General features: G+C 32.4%; 2 protein-coding genes across 2 annotated transcripts; both read left to right on the top strand.

Annotated features, from left to right (window-relative positions):
* Positions 1-3,971: 3,971 nt before the first annotated feature.
* Positions 3,972-6,848, top strand: LOC148620604 (uncharacterized). The gene is made up of 2 exons (XM_088574278.1): positions 3,972-4,161; positions 6,497-6,848. Exons 1-2 carry the CDS (start codon positions 4,101-4,103, stop codon positions 6,835-6,837), a joined length of 402 nt encoding a protein of 133 aa, XP_088430404.1. The 5' UTR covers positions 3,972-4,100; the 3' UTR covers positions 6,838-6,848.
* Positions 6,849-12,891: 6,043 nt separating this feature from the next.
* LOC148620605 (uncharacterized) lies at positions 12,892-27,567 on the top strand. Its single transcript, XM_088574273.1, has 11 exons — positions 12,892-13,126; positions 19,639-19,726; positions 21,242-21,289; positions 22,657-22,812; positions 23,926-24,048; positions 24,365-24,490; positions 24,756-25,058; positions 25,642-25,758; positions 26,170-26,298; positions 26,736-26,857; positions 27,550-27,567. Exons 1-10 carry the CDS (start codon positions 13,040-13,042, stop codon positions 26,747-26,749), a joined length of 1,191 nt encoding a protein of 396 aa, XP_088430399.1. The 5' UTR covers positions 12,892-13,039; the 3' UTR covers positions 26,750-26,857; positions 27,550-27,567.
* Positions 27,568-27,723: the final 156 nt, after the last annotated feature.

Here is a 27,723-nt window from a genome sequence, read left to right on the forward strand (position 1 = left end):
CGCATCATATTTTGTACTTTAACAGATCTGCCCTTGTCGTGATTTACTATCTAGTTAATTTTCAGTGGTATTAAAGGGAGCAAATCTAGATTTTCAAATAAATCACATCGTCTAAATATAGCTGAAATAATGCTGCATGGACGTAAAACCCCAACAATCAATCAATCAATCAATCAATCAAAAAATCACAAAATTAAGACATATATCAGAGGACATATATATTGGGTCGGCTTGAGGCGAACTTTAAAAATGGGGATACCAGAGGGGGTTCCAGGCTATTATTTGCTCATTTTTGAAAATATATATTTACACAATTTTTTTTTAAAAAATGGAACATAAGAAAAAGGAATCAAGGGTCGGAACATCCTCTTTATCCACCACTTATAGATCCAATAAGAATTTTTTAAATAAACAATTTTTAGAAATATTCAAAAATGGGGATTCCGATCCAGAAAATTGTAAGGGGGGAGTATACTATTACTTGCTAATTTGTGCGCCTATGGCCGTAGTTCGTACTCCATTGAATAATTAGCGTATTTGGCTAGAATAATGCCCAATAATCGCCATTTTGGTCCGAAAGAACAACTTTCTTCTGTTTTTAATTTGGATATTCGCGGAAAGACGAAATGTGTCCCGTATTAAAAATGAAATCACCAAACTAATTGTAGGAGCAAAGAACTTAGATTTGAAATAAGTATTAAAAATAAAAAAATGAAACCATCAAACTGACTGTAGAAGCAACGAACTTACTTAGATTTAAAATAAAGGGTGACCATTTCATGAATAAATACATGTTATTTGCTAAAATTTATGATTATTCAGCAAAATAACCCCAAAAACGCATTGTTTTGAAATATTAGCTATTTTTTACTGAGGCTTACAGGATTGTCGCACTTCAAATTGTGGTCCGAAATACGAGACAAATTTTAATTTCATGAATTTCCGAATGTTATTTTTCTCAATTTCAGTAAAACTTATATTTTATCCTTTTTCGATGTATACATGTAAGATTAAAGCATCGCCACTTTTTGTACAAAGTTGTCCAACAAATAAAAACGAAATTTCCCCCTTATACTTTAGTTTGCGTTGGTGATAATCCTGACGTTCTGTTACCCTTTCAAGTACAAACTTCGCACGTAAGGTCTGCTCGTTTTTGCACAATTAACCAAATTTCAAACACAATAGTCCAATTCCTTCAACTAATTTGTGTCATTATACTCTACAGCAAGGATTTAAATCATTTGTTCTGTAGTTCTTTTGACATGCATGCCGGTAAGAAAAGTTCAGCTATAATTAAGCAACAGAGATATACATACAAGTACATGTTTATTGCCGATAGAAGAAATCGTTTCGTTAGTTTTCATTGACAAACATGTATGGGCGGGAGTAATTAATCGGTTTATAATTTTAGAATATAAACCTTAATGATATACAGATTTAAAAAGAGGGTTACAAAATATATTTTGTCAAATTGTGCCCCAAAAAACGCCAGAAATCAAAATAAAATTGATCAAAATAAGGACAGGGTAATGGGAGGGGGTTTGACCATAAACATTGCTGGTCTTGCTTTTGTTATTCAGACTTTTTAATGAAGAAATGTTAGAATGAATATAAAAAATCGTTTTCAATTTGAAGATAGCAAGTTGTGTTTTTTCTTTACTAAAATATATATCTTGTTCGACATCTATTTTGGTCTTGGAGAAACGCGCAATTATCAGATATTTCTTTAAAAAGATCATGTAGAAATTTCCAAACGTACGTATATAAGCCACTGACACTCACATATTTTCTGAGACAAAAAGGCTAAAGTGAGCAATATGTTAAGGTTTATATATACAGTACAACAGCATAAGAAAAAACATAATGAGAAAAATATAATTTAATTTTGTAAATTGAATCAGTTTGCACGAGGTAGTAAATTTGTTAACCGTTGAACACTAAAATGTATATTATACACATCAAAAGTGAGACAAATGGAGAGCATGTGCGAAAAAAAAAAGTTTTATAACAATGGCTTAACATGCACAATATTCAGCAAAACGCCAATTACTTTATTGTAATCCTTTTTTTGTCAGAAAGAAGAGACCATATCGGTCATTAGTATACTTGAAAGATGTGCCCAGTCAATAAAAGTGACAATATCACAAATTGTCATCAATTTAAAAGAACAAGACTCATTTCCTGGCCTGCAAATGACACTGAATGAGAGAGAATAGTCCTGTCACAGGTTATAGAAACTTTAAAAAATGCCACTGAGAAACTGAAGCAAAAACTTGCCAGTTTAACACCAACAGAGGAGAATACCAAAAACGCTAGTATTCCACAAAACAGATTTAAGAGATATATCATAAGTAGGAGGAGTTGTGAAACGCAGGTTTTGATTTCGGAACTACGAGAAATTAAGTCAGTACTCGAAGAAAGTAACGAAATAGTAAATAAAAACCCAAATCAATGTAAAGCGATAACCTCGACTGTTAGGGAATGGTTTGAAAAACCATGTGCATCGTTAAATGCAAACGAAAACGCTAAAACCAAGCTTGGAACTATGACTAACAACAAGTTTGGTTCTGCGGTCCTTGATAACTTATTTGTATTGCGGACAATACCAAACATAGCTTTTGATGCTATGCCTGTTTCCCTCTTGTCGTATTTTGATAGTCTTTCTTCCGGGGGCACCATTGGGGTAGCTGAATCAATGTCAAATAACTTGCTACGTCTTTCGTCATTTAGTACCTTTCCAGGTCGTGTAAATATATTTTCTAATCGTTTTACATCAGCTTTTATTTTACTGGACAGTCTGATACTGTGAAATGTTATGCATGTGGAGTAACTCATTGTAATTGGAGACCAGGCGAAGATCCACTCGAAATTCATAAACAATTAAACCCTAATTGTCCACATTTACAAAATATTTATCCTCGAAATGATACTCGAAATACAGCTTCGGTTGATGTAAATAGAGCTTCTTCGGATACTTCTGAACGCAATATAATAGAGAGGTTAAATGGTGATTAAAATATTGAAACAAGGACTTTACATAACAACTGTATAAGACAGATTCCTATAGGAACCGGAAATACACATTATCCCACGATTACAGTGAATGGTAGGAAAAATGAATTAAAAAATAATTCGCAACACAGTTCTACCGATATGAATACAGAAACTCAGACGCAAAATAGAGCTGTAGCTTGTTCTCAAAATAGGAATGCATGGAATGATAAAACTACAAATAAGTCAAATACATATGTCGGACACAGTGGATATCGCGAGCACAACGAAAGAAGTGAATTCCACCGTACTTCAAACATCAGTGGAAATGAACTACATGTAACGCAGACAAATCAATGTATGGCTGCTACAAATATTGCCAAGCCCGAGGAAGACATACAAAATTTAGGTATCAATTTAGATAAACCAAAGTATCCAAATTACGCTCCAATTCAGGTGCGAATCAGTTCCTACCAACACTGGCCTGGTTATTTAGACCAGACTCCGAAAACTATGGATTCAGCTGGTTTCCTATACGCTGGATATAATGATTACACACGGTGCTTGTTTTGTGGTGGAGGTCTTCGCAACTGTGAGGCTGGTGATGATCCGTGGGTAGAACATGCCCGATGGTTTCCGAAATGTGCATATCTACTTCAAAACAAAGGTTCAAAGTTCATCAGAGTAGTAAGCAACAAATAATGGTAAGTGCAACATTTATTATACAAATCTAAAACGAATGTATTTTTAACATTCAAATTGAATGCACACATTTTCCAGTATTACTTATCTTCAATTCTAATTTATAACAGTATTTAGAGATACAAAAGTAATTCTTCTTTAACCTTTTTTTCTCTTCACATGCAGTTAAATTTTGTTTTATTCGTGTAAGCTTTCAGAATAATATTGCTTTGATATGTTAGTGATATTTGTGACTGATGTTTTTTTTCCTTTTTTCCCTTTTAGGCCGAACATAATAATCCAGAAAATACTGGAACCAATTTATCAACGCAAAATGAAAAGCAACCAAATCAGACTCACGCAATGATATAAACAGTGCAAGCAGCCAAAACCTGTTGGAAACGGTTGCTGCTAGGTCGGTACTTGAGATGGGTTACTCCAATGATCACGTTCTACAAGCTATAGAAAAGCTAAAAACTTTGAAAAAGGGTATGTTGACACAACGTAAAAATAATATCTTAAATATACATTTTGTTAAACCGATGTCCACTTGTCCGGAATATAAACCGAGTAAACCTCATAAATATCAAAGCATATGTCGTTTCCAATGATTTAATGATGGCTTCATTTTGTCGTTTGAGGTTGTTCTTTTTAGTTAACCTGGCTAAAGGCCATGTAAGCTAATGCCATAACTTGGTGCCCGTCGTCGTTAACAATTTTTCAAAACTCTTTTTCTTTGACCAATTGGAACTAAACTTAGTATGAATGTTCCTTGGGGTATCCTGCATGGAACTGATTTGAGGATTTTTGATCTGTTTCCAAAACATGGCCGCCGTTACTAAAAATAGAGCAGCGGTCAGATAGTAATTTTTTGCGTATATATCCAAAACCGTTCGGTTTAGCCAAATTCTTTCAATAGCTGAAATGATCCTTATTATTTGGACTACAAAAGTCTTCAGGGATAAAAACCCGTTAGAAACAGTTGTTTCTATGTCGGTACTTGAGATGGGATACTCCAAAGAAAAAGTCCTACAAGCACTGAATATACTTATTTTTTGGAGACATTTTGGAAAATTATTATATCAAATTACTTATGAATTATAGGTAATATACATGAATGTATTAAGCAACTTATAAAAATAGGCGAATAGAAAATGTTGTGCATAAACAGTATGTCCAGCGGAAGATCACATATGTAAACTTCTTGTCCTTGCCTCGGGTCACATCAACTTTCCTTGGTCTTTATTAAGGGACGACAATTAGATTCTTAGGAGGGCTGGCAGATTGTGAAAATAAATAATCTTTCTCTGATTCTGTAGGAAATAAATAATCTGGTCCAACATATCAAAAAATAAATGATCTGACTTAGCAAGTTGATAGAAAATACATATTCTGACCTTGGCTTGTGAATTAAAAATAAATATTCTGACCTGCGCAAAACCTACCCTCGCGAAAGTTTCATAAATTAAAAAAGTATACATGATTAAATACTCCACAAGTTTTAAACAACACCCTTATAATCCCCAGTGGCAATATCATTAAATACAGATCATTCCTTTTAATCGCATACCCATTTTGTCAGAAGAAAATATGCAATAAACATGAGTATGTCTTTATTTACTCAAACAGCGTATTTCTATGGTAACGACAACAAATTCAATACAATTTACATATATTCATAAGAAGTTGATTAGTGTACAAACATTGGATGGAATAATATCGAGTCACATTCATGATGAGTTTCTATATACATAAATTTAGAGAACTACCTTGGAGACAACATCTTGTTATTCATCACATACGTTTACATTTAATGTTAAGAACAGGAGGTAACAAGCTATTCATCAAAGTTTTCAATTGAATAATATTTGGTCTTTTAACAATTTTTTCTTCTGCAAGAACGGTTTTTGGGTCATAATCAAATGATGTGCACTTAAACAAATAATGGTACTCATCCCCAATATTTCTCGCATTACATAAATGGCATTTTCTATTTTCTCTACTTGTATTTTGACAACGCCTACTTTCAATGGGAAGATTATTATTCAAGGCTCTGAAACTATAAAGACTAAATTTTTTTTCATTTAAAATTCTGACCCCGTGCAGGTCCGGGTGTTAAAAGAATAGGCCTGCAGCAGCGCAAACCTTGTCGTAAAAGGCGACTAAATAGTGCTCCGAAACCTAGCCGGGGGCTAGGCGAGCTGCCAACAGAGCAACCGGAATGTGTGCCCAAGGTGGTGGATTGAGGTACCCCTGGCGTGTTGGGAAAGATGCTACGTTCCTCGCACGTTAAAGAACCCTACTGTGGTATTCTCCCGGAGTAGGAACCATAGGGCTCTGCTACAGGAGGCTAAATTGCCCGACCCTACCCATTCTCTCCAGGAATGCAACCTGTCTGATAGAGATTATGGATTTATAGAAAAAATGAACTTTACATTTTTCCCTTAATTACTCTTTAATAAACATAAAAAAATGAACACATGCTTTGATAAAGAACCAAAACCTTATAGTTTGGTGACCCGGATATGCACATTAAATTTTCATAGACTCTTTTATGAGTTTGGAAAATAAATAATTTAGCAAAGGTTATGAGGAAAATAAATAATCTGACTTGTACCAGGCTGACCTGCAAAAAATGTCAGCATCCCCTTAAGCATCGTCACCTTACAGATACTTGACTTGAAACTGGTGAATAATTTTCAGCGCAGTTATTAAAACATTGGTTTTGCATGTTTTGTTTTGTTTTGTTTTGTTTCTATTCTTGTCTTTGCTTTTTTTATTGATTTATTTATTTTTTTGGTTGCTTTTTGGTTTTATTTGACAGATACAGCAGTATCAGCTGAAGAAATTGTGAATGTGTTATTAAAAGAGAATGATGAAGGAAGCAGTTTATCAACTAACTCTAATCATACTACACATGAACTAGTTTTAGCAAGAAACTTCGTTAACCATACTACCCCAAACAGAGACATAGTGGAATCAATACATTCAACTAAAAGGAATATTCCGTCTATGGAAAACCAGACAGGTTCCTCAACAGAAATATCTTCAAGTCACAGAGCTTCAGAGAGAATGTCAACCAGTAATACACTGGCATCAGCACTTAATGGTAAGGCAATGATTTTTCTACACAACAATACCTCAAAATTAGTGTTTATAATGTAACCTCGAGTCCACGTTCATGTTTATGTTCAAGACATATGTTTGTACGTGAAAGACATGCTCACTGATCCATAAGACCAGTCACTGATGTACATGTATATACCATTGCAGATGCATGTACATGTAGACTAACCAAAATTGAAATATAAGGGTATAATCTTCTGATTCTGACAAGGGTTGACACATTTTGTAAGTTATAATATAATGAATATATCATGAAGTGGCGATACAACATTTTTTCCAGTAAAAGTAAAAGCATGCGTTGAGGCCATTCTAAAAAAATCCAAAATTTTCAAGATTCTCAAATTTGGGGCAGGAGGTGGACTTTATTTTTTTTTTTTCATTTTTGTATTTTCCTGAAGAACTTGTTGTTGCAATCATCTGTTTACAATAATTGATCAATTGTACTTCGGCATTCACCACTCACAGTATATTTCTTTACCTACTTATGCATTATATTATGTAATTTGTCTTGAGCTATAAAAGTATTGTTGGAAAGAAATCAGCTGATTTATAACTTGTACACTTTGTTCATGTACATTAGATGCATTTCCCGATCGATATATACATGTACAATATGTAACGCATGTATAAAATGTACATCACTACATGTACAGCCTGACAGGGAGTTAGGTTTATACAGTTTATGCTAATAACTTATATGTTTCAATAAAAAGTACAAATCTATATTGTTTATGCAGGCAAAAATATCATTTAAAGCGGGATCAAGGGAATCGAGGTTCTAGAGGAAATCAAACGAAAGAAATCCAGGGACAAAGACCAAACATGGAAAACAAACATACACAACAAAGAAACTAAACCTAAAATCATACATATAAAGTAACAAAAAACAAATGAGCAACTCGGACTTGTTATAGAAATGTGATTATTATTTAGATGTTTCAAAGTTTTTATTTGAAGAAAAAAACTACAACGTTATCAATCGCTCAAAAAAAAAGTAAATAGCAAAACATAATGAAAAAGCTCTCATAGCAACTATCGATTTCTCTCTTTCAGTAGCCAAAAAAACGATATACAGTCCTGGTATGGGATAAACTTCCTACTTGTCCTATCCCCCATTCCCCATTGTCCCATACCCAGTACCCCATGCCCCATTCGACATAGCCCCATCCCATATTGCCCCATCCCCAATTGCCCCTTACCCCATTGCCCCATTCCCCATATGCGTCAACTTATTTCCTGTTATCCAATACCCATTCCCCATTCAGAAAAGAAAAAGTTAAGTAAATGTTTTATCAAACACATATAATGCATAAGGATGCAAAAAGTCTGGTGCAATCAAAATTGATGTTAGAATCTCGTCGCAGAATTACCGAAATCACACGATATTTGCATTGTTTACATGTACATGTATTATCGCCACTCCCAGCTGCATGAGAAATAATCATGCAAAATAGTCTTAAAACTATATATATATATAGGCATCATTGTTTTCATGGTACAAAACAAGTTGCAGTAACATGTAGGGTTATAGGGATTTTAACTGTAGCATAGGTACTCTAAAGTTTTAACAATGAAAATTATGTCAATTTAAGCGATTTTTTGGAGGGGTAGCGGTACATTTCTTTTTTAATTTTACCAAAACCATACGTGTTACCGCAACTTGATCTGTACCATTGGTACAACAAGGTATTAAGGTGACCAAAATAAAATAATGCTGCAGTTTATTTTTGGCGATAAAATTATTCATTTATTCATATTTATGGAGGGAACGACCATAAATTTGCATCGCAAATTTTACATTCTAACATCGTTCGGAATTTTTCAGACCTTTCTATATATATATATTTAGCGGGTATCCTCCAGCGCCTCCTAGTGAGTTAGCTAAATTCAACCCTGATCCAACATCCAATCAAATCACTCTTAATAGAAACTCTTCGATATAACTTACAAAATGGCAAAAGTTAACGTCTATTTTTTTCTAAACATAATCTACAGTTTTCATTTTTTCTCATATTGAATCATTTGTGTTATCTTACAACTATCAGTTACTATTTTGGATTGTCCATTACCTCGTGTTATTATTTACCTTTCCACCGATGTTATATGTTCAATTGATTTTCATTGTTGCTTCTTACCCGGAAATGTAACCAATCGGAATTGGCAGGACGATACCCAATAAATATGAATGAGTGATATCAGGGGTTTGAGGAAGCAAAGGTAAACCCTGACTTGGGAGGATGACATGAGGGCAGATCGGCCTATTCTAGCTCGTTTCTAATTTGACATACTGAGATTTTTTTTTATATATATATATATATATAAAAATGTAAAAGCTGTATAAATACAGGTGTATTTCCTCAACCACCACGATCACCACAACAATCACGACCATTGGACTGGCAATGTGAGTAAATATTTTCATAGAAAAACAATGTTGTTACTTTTTTGCAGTTTCGTTAAACATAATATTAGTTATTAGTTAACTATCGATAAATAATGTCAAGCAAAATTTTATTTTTAGAAATGGGGTACTCCCTTAACGCAAAATATGTTGTTTCGCAATTATCTCATGAAATATTATAGGTACGCTCAAACCGGAATCTGAATATTGTTACGAAAAGGATCGCAGTAATTTGAATAGTTTTCGATATCATTCGAAATTTCTGCAGCTTTGCGTTCTAAACTGAACTGAAGTCGATTGGTTACTGACACTTCTAAACCGTGGGATGTAGAAACTTGTGTCTTTGGCCGTTGATAATAGATCATATATATATATATATATATATATATATATATATATATATATATATATATATATATATATATATATATATATATATATATATAGTATGCTTAAAAATGTTCAATATTTCTAGAATAGCAAACTGAACATGTATACGGTTCACTGTGTGTGGTTTTTTTCCGTAACTGCAAAATTATTCGCCAAACAGTTTTTTATGTCTTTTTTATATAGCAATGGTTATTTCTTGGGGAAAAGTGTCTAATAACAATACATATTTTTTTAGCAGGACCAAAATCATAACCTAACAATATCAAGGTCAAAAATGAAAGATCAAGATTATGAGAGAGTAATCAAAGGAACCAAGGCTATAGCGGTAATCAAAAGAATGTAATCCAGGGACAAAGACCGGACATGGAAAACAGACACACACAACAAAGAACACAAAGTAACTAAAATCATACATACAAAGTAACAACAGATTTAAAATACCATTAAAATGCATTGAACACGATTATTCAAAGGGCAGATAATTGTGTTAAAAATGTCATTTTCTAAGGTTCTATTGAAACTTTCCGATCAAATCTAATAATGCAGATAATGATATTTTCTAATAGAAAAAACATCCATGATTAATATTTTACTTTCAGATCGGTTGGGTTTTGATATGCATGTTTCTCATTTTTGCCATTTTGCCTGATTCTTAGACTTACATTTACACTTAAAAATATCACATTGGAAAGTCATCGAAAACTTTCAATTTTCTTGTTATTAGATAAAGTCAAAAGGGGAGATAGGTACTAGGTCCTTTGATTATTATAATCGTATCATAAATATGACAATATTATCATTATTAATACTACGTGCTTCACATTGGAATTATCAATACAAAATTAAAACAACAAATGCATTTTTCTTCATGTAGAAGTAGTGTAGGTAGTGATTTTTAAATGAACTATCCTATACAATCATCTACAACCAATATTATATTTCTGCAGTTGGACCTCCACCATCGACGTTTATACCAACACAAATAAGTACATTCAGACAAGCCACGAGATTTGATGGTATGTAACATGATTTAATTTTGAATATTTTTTTTATGTTTGGAAGATAATACTTTTGACGTATAGAATACAAGTTTATTAGCCTTCGCAACTTTGTTGAGGACTGAATAGATCCGGGTTAAAGACAAACGATTCAAAGATGCCCAGTCTATACCCAAATACAAATATCAGACCTGTGGCCAGCTAATTAGTGGTTTTTTATAATCAGACTGGCACATACATTGGAATCTCACACAAAATGTAATCAGGATCAATTATAAATACATTGAATGCTAAGATAAACTAATGTATACTTTCAGTAACCTGTGATCGTGCAACGTAAAGTAAAAACTATACTATCCAGACAAATATGTTATCTATGAGAATCATACGGTTGGCAATATGTGCTTATCGTATCATTCGAGAATTAAGTATACATATGATTATCGCATTGCTATCATGCTAAAATCATGTGCATGTATCTACTATTTATTTCGATAATTCTGTCTTTTGTGTTATTCAGTATATGAGAAAGGATTTTCTGAAGGTTACTGTACAGGACCTAGAGGTGAATCTTGTCTTATAGGGCATTGTTGTGTTCTTTCCAGCAGTATATGTTGTCAGATCCGTAAGTTGCAACTGTTCATTGTATTCAGCTTTTATTTTTACTTCTGTCAAAGAGTACACTTTAGACATAGAAAGACCCAAATTAAATTTTGCTTAGTACTTCTTTGAGTGAATTAAAAAATTTCTACACTCAAATATTCTTATTTGTATTTATTTTTGTTAAAGAAAATATTGTAAAACAGAAATCAATCAACGCACTTAAAAAACTAAATAAAATGAAATGTTTCCAGATGACACAGATATCTCGTCACTTCAAATGTTTAGCAATCAATAAAATCCTTTCATAAAGGTGGTATATGGGATAAACGAATGTGTAGATTTGGAATTCCGATCACAAATACACTCGTATATTTTGATTAAAAAAGCCGACATGAAATGTTCAATCAATTTACAATTTCAAACAATTTAATTTGTTATAAACAGTTAAAACCCACATGATTGTGCTACACTATATTTGCAATAATGATACTCATTACGTGTGTTAATGTTCATAATGCCTGTCTGATAACTTTCCTTTAAACGGCCCTTTTTTTCTGCACATGTAGATTTGTCTGTCGAGGAGTAGATAAAGATACACATTAGCGATATACTTGCTGAAAATAATGCATTTTTTTCAGACTTTTAGCTCCAAACGGATGATTAAGGAAGACTAAAGACGTAAATTAAATCTTCTATAATAAAATCAGTATTACATTTCTGTTAATTGACAATCATTATAATTTGTTTGAATCATTATTGTCATGATAAACCTCCATATATTAGTTTCCTCTCAAAACGAATTTATCGAGATAAATGTGAAAAAAAATTGCAGCAACTAATCAAACTGGAATACTAAAACCATTTTCTATAATATAATGTTTTATTTACTTTTGTTACTTATTGTATTATTTTGTTTGTTTTATGTTCTTCGTTGTGTGTGTCTGTTTTCCCCGTCTGGTCTTTGTCCCTTGATTGCATTTTTGATTTCCGCTAGAAACTTGGCACCCTTGATTACTCTTACTTATCTCAGTTAGTTTTCATTTTAGTAATAATTTCAAATATATCATTTGTGTTTGCTTGATTGTAAAAAATAGCTTTTTTAAAAGAGATTGTCATGAACACTTTCTTTGATACGCGCAATTTAGTTTATTTTCATTTTTTTTTTAATTCCGTTTGCACGGCATTATCGGAACAGATGTCAATAATTATTTACTTCGAACAAATACATAAATCCTGAGCAAATGTTGTCAACGACAAAAAATGCATTCGCTACAAAGTTAATAAAGATTATAATTAAATGCTGCAAACATCTGTTAAAAGTTTAGAATACATAGACATATGTTTAATGACTGATACTGCACATTAACGAGATATATTACTCTAGTAACAAAGTTTATTTGTTTCTGTTGACATGTAATATATGTAGTCTATGAATTCATGACTATTGTTAACATTAAACAATAAAACAAATATGGCATACGTGAATGTAGTACAATATTCACATATTAATGCATGGTTATCACGTCCACAGACGATGAAAGAGGTCTATCTATTTAATCTATTGTAATTCATTTTTAAGTAACATCATACGTAAACTAAGCAAATTCATCATATACAAGTGACCACATTAATACAAATTGTTTTGGGATTTTTTCAGGTTATGTCTAGTTTTATTAGAACTTTCCCAATATACTCATTTATTTTCTTTCATAAAAGCGGATTATGTTTATGATCAAACAAAATATACTACATAACATATAAGTTCATATTAGATGCCGCTAACAGATGTGCATATTATAAGAGCGTAAAAGTGAAATACCAATTTATCATTAAAAGCTGGTCATTGACAATGGCGGTTCTGACGTTGTTGTCGTTAATAATACTAGTTTTAGCCCTTGAGGGAACGACGCCGATTTCACTGAAACAAGGAAAACTGGTAAATATTGAAATTTCACTATTATAAAATCATGTTATTATGATATTATCATTGCATTTTATTTTTTATGTTTGAATTTGATTGTATTTCATTCCTTTTAAAGAATCATTCTATTTCCTGCTTTCCATGTATTTAACATCACGTAGGAGCCTTTTAATGTCATCTCAATTTTGTCTTATTTATATTTTTGTATTGTTACATCTACATTGCAGCATTTTTCATCAACGGATCCTTGTGTTCAAAGCTTGCTAAATACAGTAGGACAATTTTCAAGTTGAAAAAAAAACATGTATTATATGCATTTCTCCTGTTTTGTTTTAATGAGTAATCAATGGAACCAAGATTCTCGCGGATATCAACAGAATGTAATCCAGGACAAAGACCAGACATGGAAAACAGACATACAATAAATAACATAAAGTAACTAAAATAATACATACAAAGTAAACGAGAAACTCGGGCTCTGCTAATAACTGGGAGTATGGACCAGATGTACCGGTAGGGTAAGCGTCCTCTGCTTTTCTAGAAACACCCGTCGAGTTGACCATAACAAGTCAAGTCCGGGGTAGACGAAAGAGGTAAAGCAAACTATGAAACGTTGAACAAATCAGTTTTCATGTTGCAGACGGATATACCGTAACGTAAATATGCTATGTTTTAATGTTTTTTTTGCTTATCGTTGATTTTCAAACGCTTGATGAATTACAAATCAACTACAACCTGTGAATCCTGAGAAATCGCTTGTTTTAATGCGATGATTTATTCTTATTAGAGGCGTCTTGAAAATGACCAAAGTACACCACTTTTCTGAATTTAGACAAAAAGGAATAAAGAAAAATATCAAAACAGCAATCTCACGATCTTTTTTTTTTATTTCACCTTTCATTACCTGTACAACTGTATCTGATTAGATAAGTTTATGACGTGCATGTCACACGTATATCTATATAATCGGTATTTTTGTATTTAATAGCAACTGGGTCGATGACACTGCTAGTGGGCCAAAGGTCTCCGAGGGTATTAACCAATTCAGTAGTCAGACTGTTTGACCCCGAATTATATTAAATTTCATTCATTACATTTATCAAAATTTGCAGTATGACAAATTTAAAAATACAAAAAAAAATGAAGAGGCTTTATTTCTTGTATTGAACAGGTTAGAAACTCTCTTGTTGAAAAATTTGGCTTCCTGTTTCGATATTTTGGTATTGAGTAATTCTTGTATGCAATTAATAATTGGATTTAGATCTCTCTATATTAAGTATATAATGTTCAATCAATAGTCGTAGAAGGTCGATGATCATATGGTCAATTCATTTTGCCTACCTGTTGTTATGGTCCAATATAAAAAAGGACGAAAGATATGTAAAATACTAGGAATTTTATGAAGATACAGTGCATATCCATATGCTCATTGTATTTATTAAAACTACATACAAAAGTTAGATTATAAATGATAACTTTTAATTTTTTTAATTTTTTTTAATTAATTAATTTAATGAATACAATTGGTGTGTTTACATTGCAATCCTCAAAATGCTTTTTGTTTTGTTTTGTTTTTTTTTGTTTTGTTTTTTGTTTTGTTTTTGTCCCGCATATTTATACTAAGTGTTGATTTTATGGATGATTTCACTTAATCAAATTCTTCCCATCTGGACAAAGAGTCCATGGGACTTATTGTCATCATTATGCATTCGTCGTCGTTTTCTGGAAAGTAAACAGTGACATTGTTGTGGTTTGTAAAAGACAATAGATGCAATGCCTCCAAAAGTCAAGAAAAGTCTAGATTATATACTGCCTCTTTATTTTTTGGAAACAGTGCCTTTAGTGCACCAAAAAGATTAATTATGTGGTGTTTGCATATAACTTGATAACTGGTGGATTGATCCTTAATCAAGGTAATAAAACTACTAAGGTATCTAACGGTACAAATTGCATGACGATTTATTGCCACATGGCCATTGAAAAGTAAAACAGAACTTTTCATATCAAGTGAGCGAGTCGGGCTCTCCAGAGCCTTTTGTTAATATTTACCAATCCATAATAATCCTAGAAACATGTGGGACTAAGTCTCTAGTAAAGTATTTTGTAAAGTCAATATTCTTTTTGGTTCAATATCTCAATATATAATTTGTTCAGTTGCACATATGTAATGTTATAGCGTATATATCAATAATATATTAATGTAACAATGTAATAAACAAGATGCATTCTAAATGAAATCAGAAATATTACTAAATGCATGATACGAACATGTTTTTGGTACCAGAAAATCTAACAAATGGTAGAAATACCAATATACGTGGCCTTTATATAATGTAGTAAACAAACAAAGGACAATTATCAATTTACGAATCATATATTATGTGCGACACTGTCAATTAACGAGTTTCAGATTTGACAAGGCAGATAAAACATTTGGAATATGAAATGTGTCTGTACATTGATATTCTTTTTTTTCTGAAAATTGCTTCTATATGGGTTATTTCGACAACCTGTAACAATGTTAAAGCATATCAAACATTTCAGTCAAGTTAAAACTTCTTTAAAATGTAAATGCATAGTAGTTTAAGCTCAGTACTAAACTTATCGATTTGGTTTCGAAAAAAATAATACAGTTAAGTAAGAAAGTGAATTTGAATTTCCTCTGCTTAATTTAAACTTTTTAACCCGGTATGTAAATAATTTAGATAGATATTACATACAGTAAGGGCATAACCTGTTTAGGTTTAAACTATTCTAGAGTGAATATGTCAGTTAACTGCTAGAAGTCTTTTGTTTATGCATTTGTGTAATGTATTATCAGTTTATTTATGTTTTAACAGGGGACTTAGACCTTTTTGAACTGAGTTGGGGTGTGTTTAATTGTGTAATATTTTTTCCACAGTGTTCAGATTTAAAAGGTAAAAGGTTGTGATCACGCCAAAGTACTTTAACCATGCCGCATTTTTGCGCCCCTCTCAAGTCAGGAATATCTGGTGTCTGTTTGTATTATTTCATCTTCATTTTCAGATTTACTTTTTAAAAAATCTTACGTGTATTGGGGGCAACTATATCGCCTAACCTGTGTACACAGGCAAATATTTTTCACGTGAAATTTATGTTAATCGAGTTTCACAGGAAATTCATGTAAAAGTCACATGAAATTAACATGATCTTCATGTGAAATTCACTAAACACGAATTTCATGTGAACATTTAGTGTGAATTTCACATGAAGGCTCCATTCACCCGAATTGCATGTGAACTCTGTCACTTAGATACTTTGCTCAATCAGGTGAAAATCGTGTGGAATTCGTGTGAAAATCATGTGAAATAATTTTGCCTGTGCATAACATTGATCTGGGGCCAACTGCAGCCTGGTCAGTGGTGTTAAGGTTTCCTCGTCATTCATTGAAGATCCATGAGAAGCCTTGAGCTAAAATTTTTCATTTTCCGATGGAGTTGTCTCTTTGACATATTCACCATATCCATTCTCGATATATTTGTTTCATGAAAAAAGGATCTAGGTACATTGTCCATCAATACAGGACTGCGGGATTTTTTGCTCATACGAAAGATTGGTTTCCTTTTCAATTTTTTTCAGCTTTAATACCTCCTTTATGCATACCGAATTTCAGTCATTTCGCATCACGACATTTCATGCAGGTTATCGGTTCATAAGTACAATTAGCGGCTATTTATATTTTATTTGAATATGTCTGGCTATATTGCCATTGTTGTTAACATGGAAACCTTTCTAGCCAGCGTCACTTTGAATCAAATGATGTTTACAGCTGTAGAAAACATGTATATACCCCTCTACTCTTGTTGCAATAGTCTAATACCGTTGAAGCCCATTTATCAATAAATGACTAAATTGGGGCATTGTAACTGATTAATAAAAAAATATGTTTTCCCTGTCTTTTTTCTACTTACAAGACAATCACTGATGACTACAATTTATTATAAACGATTTATATATATATATATACCGTTAATTGTAAGTTAATTATAGCTTTGATAAAAGACCCTCTTTTATGTATTTTCATCCAGACTCCTTATCAGTTGCTTATGTGAGCCTTTGATAAATGTACAATCACCCACAGCGTACGCGATTCAGCTTCTGAATCTGTTTTGATCTCGAACTTTGTGAGTTTTATGCTCGTGAAGTTTTGTGAGTTTTATGTTTATATAGTTTTATGAGTTTTATGCTGAGAAAGGATATCAGTTATCCGAAATATTCAATTTAAATTTTACCATCTCCAGGTGATGTTAAACATATTTAGATTTAATTATATATCAGCCATTTAAATTTTAATTTAATGATATTTTCCTTATCAAGTCCCTTTTACAAAGAATAATTCAATGTGCCATTCTTTAGGCGTGGCACAATCACAAATCTTTCTAACAAATGTCTACGGAATTACTAAAATTATTTAATTCATCTATGAATTAATTGAATATGAGTGAAACATTGATCAATGTAATACATACATTTGTAGCAGTACGAGGGTTTCTTTTTACTTTAAGAGAATCCTGCCCTGTTTTATACTATTAGCGCATTGGAAATGGTTGTTTCACAATAAGCTGTTTTGTACGATGATTTGGTCTTCTTTTATACGATGATTCTTTATTTCGCCGATTATTTATTTACCAGGGCAATGTGAAGATTAATGTTATTTTATAGCTGGATCTGCAAAATGTACCACCAAACCTCTTTCAAAACTTCTAACTTCTATACTCACAACTGTCAAAGAGGGTCTACAGTCCTACCACAACACTTGTTACTCCCGTAGTGGTATTAATTCAATGTGGATCCTGAAAAATTCAAAAGATCTTTTGGAGACAATCAGTTCAAGACTATTATCTGAATATAATAGCATTAAAACCTATTATTTTTCAACACTGTATACTTCTATTCCCCATACTCAGTTAAAATCCGACTTAAAAACATTATACATCGTTGTATTTTCCAAAAAAGATGGTACACCTAGATACAAATATATAGTTCTTGGTAGATATTCCTCATACTTTGTAAGAAATAATTCCAAATCATCTTCCGAATATACAGAGGAAGATGTTTACAAAATGCTGGAATTTTTAATCGACAACATATTTGTCCAGTGTGGTGGACGTGTTTTTCAACAAACGGTCGGCATTCCAATGGGAACAAATTGTGCTCCTTTACTAGCTGACCTGTTCCTTCACTCTTATGAGGCTGACTTTATAGCTGATCTGATCAGAAAGAAAGAATATTGTTTGGCTTGATCCTGCAATCTCAGTTTCCGCTATATAGATGACGTGTTATCTTTAAACAATCCTAATTTCGGGGATTTGATACATCGCATCTACCCAAAAGAACTTGAGATAAAAGATACTACAGACGCTGTGAAGTCAGCTTCATATCTTGACCTACACTTAGAAATCGATGGTAAAGGAAAACTATTGACCAAACTTTACGACAAACGTGATGACTTTTCATTCAGAATTGTCAACTTTCCTTTCATCTGTGGCAACATTCCTTCGGCTCCTTAACTCATACGTTATGCCAGAGCTTGCCGAAACTACGCGGACTTTTTGTATCGCGCTAGAACTCTACCATATAGGCTTCTGGAACAGGGTTATGTTGCTACAAGATTGAAGTCATCAATAGAGAAGTTTTACGGTCGTCATCATGAACTCGTGGATCGTTATGGTGTATCAATCATCACCATGAAAACTGATTTATTCAACGGCTCATAGTTTTCCTTTCCTCGTTTGTCTACCCGGACTTGATTTTTTATGAGCAACTCGGCGGGTATTTCTAGAAAAGCAGAAGACGCTTACCCTACCGGTGCACGTGGTCCATGCTCCCAGTTTTTAGTGGAGTCCGAGTTGCTCATTTACTTTTGTTACTTTGTATGTATGATTTTAGTTACTTTATGTTCTTTGTTGTGTATGTCTGTTTTCCATGTCTGGTCTTTGTCCCAGGATTACATTATTTTGATTACCGCTATAACCTTGGTTCCCTTGATTACTCTTTCTTCATTTAATACAATATTCGAGAAATTCATGTATGAAACGGTAAATTTAAAGATTTATTTTTAGAACAGAAATGAGATCTAAAATACTAATTTGTCAAATTAAAGGGTACATGACCAGGAATTCAAAAAACCGTGTAGTCAATAGTTATTCTTAATTATTTAACTATAACATTTTAACAGAAAATCACGTGTTATAAAAAAAAATATATAAACACGAACAATATGTTGCTTCATGGGAGAAAACCCAGAACAAATGTTGATTTCCTCCATGATACAAAACTTCGAAAATTGTTCAATTCGTTTACACACCGATATAATCATAATGGCATTGTAAAACCAAATTAAACTATTTGGAAGATAACATGATAGTTATGACTCAAAATGTAAGACATCGGCGTAAAACTGGAATCTTCGGGAAAAATGGGATATTCGAGGAACAAACATCCCCACTGTGATTACATAATCCTTTTTTTAGAAAGTCTAATGTAATAAATTGTCTTTATTGCAGAAGCCAGGATGTGTCCCCAGTAATCCAAATATAAGATGTATTTGGTTTAATGATGAGTGCAAAAGCAATGATGCAAACTGTCCCAAAGGTTTGTAAGCGGTTGAAAAATATATGTAATGAAAATTATTATATTCATTATCCACAAAAAATAACGGAAGTACATTTTAAAAACGTTTAAACAGAAAACAGAGACGATCATTATACAGAATGTAACGACACGATAAAACAAACAAAGCGAAATAAATGATATGTATAAAACTGGAGATGAGAAAAACAAAACGTCGAACAAACCGGTGGTGTAATTAGGTGCCCCGGAAAGGTAAATGAGTCCTGTTGCGTCAGTTGCAGCCATCACATAGTGCAAAAAACATGGCACTAGCTGTTAGAACGGTTCTTCGGGAACCAGTTCTGCTGAAATAGTCAGAAGAACTGTTAGAACGGTTCTTCGGGAACCAGTTCTGCTGAAATAGTCAGAAGAGCTGTTAGAACGGTTCTTCGGGAACCAGTTCTGCTGAAATAGTCAGAAGAGCTGTTAGAACGGTTCTTCGGGAACCAGTTCTGCTGAAATAGTCAGAAGAGCTGTTAGAACGGTTCTTCGGGAACCAGTTCTGCTGAAATAGTCAGAAGAACTGTTAGAACGGTTCTTCGGGAACCAGTTCTGCTGAAATAGTCAGAAGAGCTGTTAGAACGGTTCTTCGGTAACCAGTTCTGCTGAAATAGTCAGAAGAACTGTTCTTTCAGCAGTTTGTATTTAAGATATTGTAAACATTATTTGTATTGCTACAACATAAATTTACTTAACCTTTTTATAAGCTTTTCATGTTTAATAATCTTTTTTTATATTTCAGAAATTTGATTAATTTATATTTATCAACCAGTCTTATAAATGTTCCTTATTTCAATAAACGTTCATCAGAAGTTTAAGATTTGTAATTTTCCTTATTCTACTATAAAAAATATCATTTCCAAATGTGTATGTTCTGAGATAGGTGGTAATCAAACACAATGTTGCTATTTTATTTGCAAAAAAAGGCTGATTGAAAAAAGCATCTGGCAACAGTACATGTAATCAACAGACAAATCTAAGCTTGAACTTGTTAACAAGCTTATTGACGTATTCTATTATAGTAAAATCTTAAATATATAGTAAAATGTTGATTAGAAAGGCTTTGTAAGATAACCAAAGAGAGTAAACCTTTGAAGTTTGAAAGTCAAATCGTTTCAGATTGGACTTCAGAGCAGTGTTTGCACTTCTAAATGGAAGAAAATAATTCTCTTAATCATTTCTTTCTAGGAAATAAAATAAAGAACTTGTCTAACTAACTAACAATGGGGTTTGTCGTGTTGTTTTATGTATGAAATGATGAACACAATTACACAAAAAATGTTTTAATTCACAGACCTTTTTTGTCGCAGGAAAACCTAAATGTCCCCTATAGTATTAAACTGTACCATATGATATGTGCAAATAAGAATTTACCTATTTTCTATTTAATATAAGAATTGAATTATCTTCCTTAGGTATAGGTATAGTCTTTCTACATGAAATAAAATAGACAGTATGTCTCATGATTACAAGAAAAAAACTAAACTTTAATTTCAGGTCAGATATGTTGTGGGCATACGTGTGGAACAACATGTAGTATTCCAGGTAAGAACAAATCATTGTCTTGTTCCTTAACTTCATGTTTTAACTATTGTCAACTTTTATAATCACATTTTAATACATAATTTACTTATATTTTTCACATTTAGTATCAAGATCTACGATAGTAAACATTGTATTCAACAAATTATTGGGTTTAGACGAATGTCATGTATGGAGCTTGATAAAAGAAACTGCTATTATATATATATATATATATATATATATATATATATATATATAAAACGTCTCAGAATGTGACGACTCTATTCACTACACTGCTCCATCGGATCAAATTGATACAGGGAAGATAATATAAACATACAGAAAGGTCTGAAAAATTCCCAACGATGTTAGAACTGCCAAATATGCGATGCAAATTTTTTGTTGTTCCCTCAGCGGGATTCGAACTTGTACCGCTGTGAGATCTGTGGCAACACCGCCTGCACAAAGTCCAGTGCCCTAGACCACTCGGCAAGCTAGGCTATATATATACATTAGCATTGTTTTGTATCGCTGTATTGTTTTATTAATATATTTTTCTTCTCTTTACAGTGTGCGATCAACCGAAATCTGTGATTTCTTGTTAAATTGACCCACCTAGAACGAAATCTCTATGGTATTATGATAAGAACAAGATGAAATGTCGCAAATTCAAATCTGATGAATGCAGCGGAAATAACAACAATTTCTCATCACGAAAAAGTTGTAACAAAGTCAAAGCAACTTGTGGTAAATGGGGTATATTCAAACCATCTTTAGGAGTTCATGGGATTGGTGCATTTACGGGAAAATAATTCTAATACTCCCCTTCACAATAAGACGCTTCACTATCCACGCTATGCGAATGAGTTTCAAAAACACCATTGATTGCGTATATGATCTTAAATTCGGGTTAAACGATATTACCATTGCCTTAAACAAATGGACCATCCATAGGCATTAGAATCCACAGGCATTACCAAAATGTAATAAAAGTAAACATGTCCGTGTTTAAGTTTTTTCTTTGACAATATCCTAAGAAAGGCTTCCAAAATACTAAGATATAGCAGTGAACATGATTACATATCATTGTATTACGTTGATTGATATGTGTAAATGTATATAGTATTCAACTAACGAAATATTAATTAATACATATAATTACATAATGGTGCATTTATTGCTTATGGTGTTCAGAAACATACAATAATTGTATACTGATTCTGCATATATTTAAAATATAACACACATGATGTTATTACAATGCAGCGTTAACGTTTTTCACGGAACCGTTTTAAAACTGAACAAACATGTTTCAGCATAACTTTGTTTCATTTTCGAACACATTTGTTACGTGATATATTTAAAGTCACCCGTTATTGTCGTTACAGTTTGTCTTTTGCCTAAAGTTCCTGGTCCATGCAGAGGTTCTTTCCAAAGATTCTTCTATAACTCTCTGACCGACAAATGTGAACAATTTATCTACGGTGGATGCAAAGGAAACAAGAATAACTTTAAAACTTTACGAAAGTGTAAAAGGAGATGTGGTTAGTATTTTGACACTCAATAATTGAGATTTCGTCTGATAAAATTTATATCAATGAATTGATTTGATTCATTTATATCAGGAGTTTACTTGATCGATAAATATTGCCAATACATACGTATAAGTATAAAAAAAATGCATTTTTTATGAAGCATTTCAAAAATGAGGGTTAATAAAATTCAATATGTTTAGATAGATGTAAGCATATATTCTAAGCGCTTGGCGTTTCTATCAATGTTTCAGGTGAACACCCACCAAGACCACCGACCCCACCATCTTTAAGTAGGTAACTTTTTTATAATTCTATCGTCTTCAGATGTTTGGCATGTGGAATCGATAAGCTCATATCGTTTGAAAAAGCAATGACTAATGCCACTCTTAAACATTTTTTTCATGTCTCTTAATGTCATGTTCTACTCTTTTGTTTGAGGAGATTTTATCAAGATTAGCTTTATTCATTTTTGAAAATTGCTATTTATAAAATATAAATCACTTTTATGTTTCTGACAAATCGAGTTTTTACATATCTATTGATTGCTTTTTTGTAATTGCTTTTAAAAAAGGTACACCATTTAGTATATTAGCACATTACAGAAGTGATAAGTGTTACTGTTGTATTCGAGTTAAAACTTCAAAAAGGATGGGACAATGGTAACAGTCACTTATCAAAGATCAGAGTATATTTACTCATAAAATAGGGCAATGAATCGTCAGAATAAGAGAAACAACCATTGAAATGAAGAGAACTAAAATCGGGATTTTAATAAAAAAATAATTCAATAATAACAAGCAGACAAAATTACGACACACATATCGATCGAATATCAATTAAATTAGAACGCACATAGAAAGAAGGGTAAATGAGAACCCGTACTCTTCTAAAAACATGGAGCATGGATTGCTTGTATCGCTGGAGTAACTGACCTCTGCTTTATTGGAGACACCTGACAGGCTGATCGTCAAATATCACATTCGATGAAGACGAAAGAAGAAATTCAGTGATACACAGTGAAATAAAGCAAATTTAAAATCTTTAACAATTTTTACCATCTAGGCCTTGACCACAACTCAAATGCAAGTTCTGAATTTGCAAACATTAGCTTCTACATTTCAGAGTGTCAAAAAGGAATACCACTAGAAATAACATGTGGTTTAGGACCCGGAAGTAAATCATGCCCTACAGGATATTATTGTGTGTTTCACCGTCGTAGTAGTGCCGGTTTTTGTTGTCAAGTCCGTAGGTATACACTTATTCATTATCACAAACATTGAATGATGCTATTTTTAAAGAGGAACAAAGAAGCATATTTCGATATTAATGATGAAAGTCAAGTTTTATCAAAATTAACATTGATTGAGTAGTGAGAGGAATGTGATATACATTACATTCTAGCTGGTAATGTGACAGAAAATACAGTTTTATTTTATAAAGAATGCAAAAATGACACATCACATTTCTAACGTCAATTGAAAATGGCAAAGTCTCAAAACTATTTTCGAATTATAATGTTTTGGGTAATTTTTCCTTAAACTTTACACTTATACATTTGTAGCATGTAAATATGGAAGCCCACATAAAACACTGTCTTGTGGAATGGTTGTTGGATCAAATAAGTGTCCAAAATGGTACTACTGTGAGGCCCATCCGGCTGATCAATACTTCGCATGTTGTCCAAACGGTATTTATTTTTAAGATCTTTTTCGCACTTGCAAGATTTTCCCCCATGTATATTAATGTAGGTACATGCTTATAAAGATTCTAATTTAAGAAACCGTATTCCACAGTAAGCTTAAAAAGTGTTTTTGTATTATCAAATACTAATTGCCTTCATAAATATTTTTTATAGTTATAATATAGATCATGTGCACAATATAAATGACACTACAAATACCAATTACAATGTTCATTTCAAAACGGAATTTACATTGTATATTATTAAAAAGGACCCGGTAACAAACCTGGTATTTGCCCCGTCCCTACTGGAGCTGGAGCATGTGTTGAACGATGCAGTAAAGACGGTGACTGTATAGGGACACAGAAATGTTGCTCTAATGGATGTGGACATACTTGTACTAATGCTGTTCCGGAGACAAAACCCGGTTTCTGTCCAATATTACCACCTGGTACTGTAGGATATTGTGCTGAATTGTGCTCTGGAGATGGTAGTTGTCCAGGGATACAAAAATGTTGCTCAAATGGATGTGGTCACGTATGTTCTCAGCCTACTGGAGGAGTAACTCCCCCGCGTAAGTATTTTGATAAACACTTAAGTACGTATCCTTCTAAGAATCGGGCAAAATTTGTATAAGGTGTGTCACATGAAGTAAAAAACACTGATATTTGTTTTTGTATGAACCAAGTATTTATACCTGATAACCTCCAGAAAAAAAAAACATCTAAGTTTTTTTGTGAACCTTGCATTTTTAAAATATTGATAAACTAATTTTCCGCACTTTTTTCCTTTAATAAGCAGTCTAAAAATATCTACGTCACAGTTACGTCAAGATAAATTAGAAAAGCTTTTTAGTTGCTTTCTAGATGTATTGAATATTTTTAGGCAACAAAAAGACCAAATACTAAATTGAGAATTATCATATGCCAACCATTACCTGAACCTTAAACAGAATGGCACTTAGGCATAGTAGCAGTGTAAACTAAGGTTAGCGGCAAAGTAAATTCCTTTACACTACAGGCAGCATATGCTGATTTGTTTGTATGTTTTCAATTGTAACTTAACTTTTTTTCCGTATATTATGTAACGGATTTCTATTCATGTATGCTTTTTAATCACGCTTAAAATATTTTCAACTAAATAGTTTTTTCAAACAGCATGTGATGTTGGATTTCCTCTGCTGAAAAATGGAGACTTAGTATTTTGTGGTAAACATCCAAACATTCAGGTCTGTCCAAAGGGATACCTTTGTAATGGTGTAACCTGTTGTCAACGTAAGCTTATTTTTAAAACACTCTCAGTTTCGTAAAAGCTCTCATAAATGTAGTGGTGTATAGATGCATGTTTTATTTCCATAGTCTGTTGTTAATTTGTAAAGACCTAATGCCTATAATTGCACACAGTATATTTTCGGTGGAAACACTGAAGATTTAAGCATAAACGATACATTCATTTCAAGCAAACAAAAAAAAAACAAATCAAATGTCCAACAACATTAGAACAATAAAATGAAACTTTAAAAAATAAGACACCAGTGGTTTAAATAAAGATTTTTAATAGTAAACATATTAAAAAAAAATTGTTTGCATTTCACATTATAAGTACTATGGTTAAATAATACATCTGGTGATGAACAATATATCATTGTAAAGGTTTACGACATTCAATATCATTATATTTCTCAGAGGTGTGCAAGTTCGGTCAAGCATTGAAAGGAGTGGTTTGTGGAAGAGGCCCAGGACGAAAAGATTGTCCTAAAGGTTATACCTGTAACATTTCACCCACTGATGAATACGCTGTCTGCTATCCAACAAGTAAGTACAAGCAATTAAATCTAGACAATAAAACGAAACTATGCAATCAAAGAATGGGACAATCTAAAAGATATCACTCTCCGGATGCGCCGTGTTTGATAAATATCAACAGCAATTAGTAAATTAAAGAAAACTTTTAAAAATGAAAACAAATGTATGTGATTTGAACTGAAAGAAATACACAGTCAATAAACAAGTACACTAATTATTAACTGATTTCAATAAAAAACAAAACGATTAATAGTTTCATTAGGTTAAAACAAGAAATTTTGAATAACAAATGAAAGTTTTGCGCTGGTTCTCACAGACTAACTTTACATTAATTACCACTAACACTTTTAATAATTTTGACTTATACTATTGGGAGTGTTTACACAACACAATGGCTCTATATTGCGTTGTATTACATTTTTAAGTTTGGATTTTTTTTATTTTAGCCGACCTGAGATAGAAACAGTTATGAACAAAGCAGTATTTGTATTACAAAAATAATGTTATCAGTTATAGTTTGATTGATGAGCAGACGAAAGATCCATTTAGTATTACTTTAAAACCAAAGGTGTGAATCAAGTTGAATAAAGCATATTTTTGAATAATTTGTGTTTCGATGAAGTATACATACAAATAAATAATGACAGCAGAAGCTCTAATATCATTCTGCTCGTTAAACTGAGGAATAGACTAATAAGATTTAAGTTGAAATACAAACAAACAATAAAATGACTCCTTAAGCAGGACGTTTTTAAAAAAATAACAAAATCTCATCTGTTTCTTGAACCTTTTCCCGATTAATGACATATCTTTTATATTTGATATAAACATTTCACAAGGGATGAACATTACTCTTATAAAGCTGGTTTCTATGTTTTCTATCAATGTCCATTAGCAGGAGTTCAGTGCTGCGTGTGGTCAATAAAAATCACAAGGGTTTTTAAAAAGAATAGATCTCTACATTGGAGATTGATAAATGTAGTGCCACAATAAAATTCTATAGCATCAAAAGAGAATGACTATTCAAAATTCAACATCATTTTTTTTTTCAAGAACATGGTTAAAACGAGAGAAATGGAAAACAAGATATCACACAAAACACTAAATCATTTCTAATGAGGATAAACTTCCACAATAAAACAATAAAACTAGACACGTAGTAATCAAACTCACTAGCAAACACTTAATATTGTAAATAAAACGGTTGTTAACAGAATATTACAAGTGTATATTTGTGACACGCTCACCATTTTTATACAGGTTCATATCCACCAAGACCTACTACACCTCGTCCTACCCCGCCACCGCCACCACCAGGACCTCATAGTAAGTGTAATTCAATACCTATTCTGAGTTATTATGATTTTCATGGTTTTTGCCATATGTAATTTCCAAATGCTCTTTCATCAAAAGGAATATCAAAAAAGGGGATTT

Source organism: Perna viridis, chromosome 3, assembly GCF_037379345.1.
Source record: "Perna viridis isolate PV_CMFRI_1.1 ecotype Kerala chromosome 3, ASM3737934v1, whole genome shotgun sequence".
NCBI lineage: Eukaryota > Metazoa > Mollusca > Bivalvia > Mytilida > Mytilidae > Perna > Perna viridis.